The sequence below is a fragment of the Bison bison genome, unplaced genomic scaffold (assembly GCF_000754665.1).
Source record: "Bison bison bison isolate TAMUID 2011002044 unplaced genomic scaffold, Bison_UMD1.0 scf7180017864063, whole genome shotgun sequence".
NCBI classification, from domain to species: Eukaryota; Metazoa; Chordata; class Mammalia; order Artiodactyla; family Bovidae; genus Bison; species Bison bison.
Window position 1 is genome coordinate 4,116,703 of NW_011494635.1, and position 1,121 is coordinate 4,117,823.

At 63.8% G+C, this 1,121-nt stretch overlaps 1 protein-coding gene across 1 annotated transcript in view; it reads left to right on the forward strand.

The window, feature by feature from the left end:
- Window positions 1–1,121, forward strand: part of CST7 (cystatin F (leukocystatin)) — a 4,017-nt gene that overhangs the window by 1,530 nt on the left and 1,366 nt on the right. The window contains exons 2-3 of the mRNA XM_010836607.1: window positions 5–118; window positions 901–1,017. Coding sequence (XP_010834909.1) covers window positions 5–118; window positions 901–1,017 — 231 coding nt within the window. The remainder of the gene's footprint in view (window positions 1–4; window positions 119–900; window positions 1,018–1,121) is intronic.

A 1,121-nucleotide genomic window follows, 5' to 3' on the forward strand; every position in this document is an offset into this window, starting at 1 on the left:
CAAGACCAACGACCCAGATGTCCTCAGGGCGGCCCGACACAGCGCCGAGAGCTTCAACAACTGCAGCAATGACGCCTTCTTGTTCCGGGAGTCCCGTGTTAGCAGAGCCCTTGTCCAGGTGAGGTCTGGGCTCGCGCAGGGCAGCCAGGTCTGACCAGATCTGACCTCCCAGAACCAGCCTGGGGCCACCAGCATCAGGCTCCAAGGCCCGCACCATCTCTCAGCAGACCAGGCTTCCCCAGGGTGGACAGTGCAGCCCCTGGGGTGGGGACACAAGCTGCACTGCTGCCCACCTTCAGGGCTGCCTGAGGGTGGCTCCGCCACAGCCCCAAAGCACTTCTGGCCACGGTGCCGCCACCGTGCCCCGTCCCCACACGCGTCACATCCTGGGAGGTCCCCATGCTTCTCAGTGACCCCGTATGGGAGGCCTAATGCTCCCCACACAGGGACCCCATGGGGCAGCCAGGCCTGGCTCCTGAGAACACAGGTCGAGGGTACAGGACCCAGTCACTCACCCCCTAAAAGCGGGCCCAGGGCAGCTGGTCACAAGCTTCACATCCACTGGCCCAAGGACGCAGGCTGCCCAACACCACCCGGCATGCTGACACACACTCATGGTCACCCTCTGGGCATAGGACTGGCAGGTGACTGTGTTATCTCTATTCTCTTTGGCGATTGCAAACTCTGAGAGCAGGATGCTGTCTGGATCGTGGAGGGCAGTCTGCGCGGGTGAAAGCTGCATCAGGGCTCTAGGGGCCCAGACCGGGGGATCGGGGTCTTTCCTCCCCACCGCCTGCAGGAACCCGGGCCCAAGCCTGGAGGGAGGGAGGCGGCCCCCAGCTCACTCCCTCTCACCATGTCCTGGACCCAGTGTCCCAGGCCCACCCTCTGTCCCCTCAGATAGTGAAAGGCCTGAAGTTCATGCTGGACATGGACATCGGCAGAACCACCTGCAAAAAGACCGGGCACGCAAACCTGGATGACTGCAGCTTCCAGACCAACCGCACCCTGCAGTGGGTAAGAGGGGGTCTCGCCTCCCGCCCCTCGCACCTCCCAACCGCCTCCACAGCCTCGAGCTCACCCTCAGCGCTTCTCTCCCTGTGAGGCTCCAGATCCCACCC